We start from the raw sequence: 1,978 nt of genomic DNA, 5'->3' as shown, positions 1-1,978 counted from the left end.
GCGTGCTAGAGCGGCCGCGGTGACGCGCTTCCGGCCCTGTAGTCTCCACTGTGGCTGCTCTGAGCAGGCGCTGTGGAGCAAACCTCCATGCGACTGCGCTGGCTCTCAGTCCGTCGGCCCGTGGGGCTTTGCGCCAAGGCGCTATGTGTCTGTCACTTCGTCTGCGGAGCAATTAGTGAGGGAGAGGGGCTGGGGCTGCAGGAGGCCTTGCAGAAGGCCTTGCAGAAGGGGCGGCCTCCTTCCCTCCCACCGCGGTTGTTTGCACCGTGCGCCCTGTGCGAAGCCACCACTTCGGCCCACACTCTTGGTAGTTCTCATCTCCTAAGCCCCGCAGAAGCATCGTTTCGGTGTCCTTTCTCATCTCATTTGTACATTCCATGGTAAGTGGGTGGTGCGTTGAGTTCTCTAGACAGGGCTCAAGCGGGTCTCTGTTCCAGTCCAGTCTTATGTCTTCTCAATTCACATATGGTCCAGAGTTTCGAGTAACTGGATACCGACCAGAGGGTTCCGTTTGCCTGTTGGGGTTCCTGTATTGTGGTTCTTTTCTGTGGGGGTCTGTAGTCCGGTTGCACCCCCGACCCCCCCAGTCTTGTTTGCCCTTTGTTTCAATTCTAGATTACATTGACTGCTCCCCCAATGCCTGCCACTTCTTGTCCAGAGCTTCACCCTGAGAATGCAACAGCAGTACCGTTGAAATGGAGACGCAGGAGAGAAATTATTCACTCTGTTTTTGGAGCGGATAATAGTCTCATTTTACTTAGGGGTGGGCTTATTTTTGGCTCCTTTCCTTTTCTAGCTTTCAAGGTTCCTTCTTTTTTCCAGGAATTGAAGGAAACGTCTCCATGTAACTGGGTTCTTGACACCCTGGCCCCACATTAACTATCTGATTGCTAGTCAGCATCACATATACCAATGTTAACCTAAAAATAAAAAGCCAAAGTTGAGAGGCAGCAAGTGTTTATTTGGGATCAAAGAATAGCTATTCAGGCAGAAATCCAAAGAGTGTTCCAATTATGGGGTGTAGGCAAGGGTTTCTTATAAGAAAGGGAAAGGTAATAATTACGTGAATAGAAGAGACTGAATATACAAATGAGTAATGGCCAGACCATATAGAAAAATAGAACTCTGACCTGCAGTCTTCAGCAACCAGTCGAGGAAGGCAATCCATTATCTGCAGTAACCAGTCCAAGAAGTCAAACTATTACTTGTAGCAGTCACTCCAGGAAGCTAAAATAACCCCTAAAGCCTCAAACAGCCAGAATTTGATTACTATGCTCCATCCACCTATCACATAAGATACTTTGCTTCTACCTGTCTGCCTCCTCAATGCCAACAATCGCCAATCAGAACAACCTGAAGCCTTTCCTTTTTTCTACCATAAAGCTTTCCCACTTCTCTGCCTGACCTGAAGCCTCTCCAAATGCAAGTGACCATGGCGACTCCCTTGCAATATAATGAAGTCTGAATAAACAGCCTTTGCTTGTTCTCATTTGGGTGGTCGTGTTTATTTTCACAATTCTGTTTTAAAAGTTCAACTTCCTGACATGCTGTGTGATGCTAGGTAAGCCATTTCCTCTCTTTAGGCCTTACTTCAACTGAAAAACTGGTTCAATATTTATTCAACAAATATTTCTTGGCACTTAAATTGGGCCCTGAGAGGTGCTAGACATCAGGTGAATGTTAGAGGCGCAAAGATGACCGTATCAAGGAAGTAATCTGCTCTCTGGGAGCAGATATGTGAACAGGAAGGCAGATATGTGAACAGGAAGGCAGATATGTGAACAGGAATAGACAAAGTGAAGTGTGTTACCTTGTATCAGCATCTGTCCTACAAAGGTGCAGTGATGTGGAGAAGGGTGGTCAGTGGGAAAATGGCCGGGAAAGGATTCCCAGAGGAAGCCTCCTCCCCAGCTGCCCACTCTCCCACCCCTATCCCTGCAGCGGCGCTCCGGGACTGTCGGTGTCTCAGGGAGAACTG

General features: G+C 48.2%; 1 protein-coding gene across 2 annotated transcripts in view; it reads left to right on the top strand.

The window, feature by feature from the left end:
- The window catches only part of LOC109377112 (zinc finger protein 445-like), a 26,655-nt gene continuing 24,677 nt past the window's right edge, over positions 1–1,978 (top strand). The window contains exon 1 of one of the 2 annotated variants that reach the window (XM_019633373.1): positions 1–380. In XM_019633373.1, coding sequence (XP_019488918.1) covers positions 88–380 — 293 coding nt within the window. In that variant the 5' untranslated portion in view covers positions 1–87. The remainder of the gene's footprint in view (positions 381–1,978) is intronic. The other variant, XM_019633377.1, reaches the window with a different exon arrangement.

This window comes from Hipposideros armiger, unplaced genomic scaffold (assembly GCF_001890085.2).
Source record: "Hipposideros armiger isolate ML-2016 unplaced genomic scaffold, ASM189008v1 scaffold_18, whole genome shotgun sequence".
NCBI lineage: Eukaryota > Metazoa > Chordata > Mammalia > Chiroptera > Hipposideridae > Hipposideros > Hipposideros armiger.
This window is presented reverse-complemented; position numbering and strand designations above follow the sequence as displayed.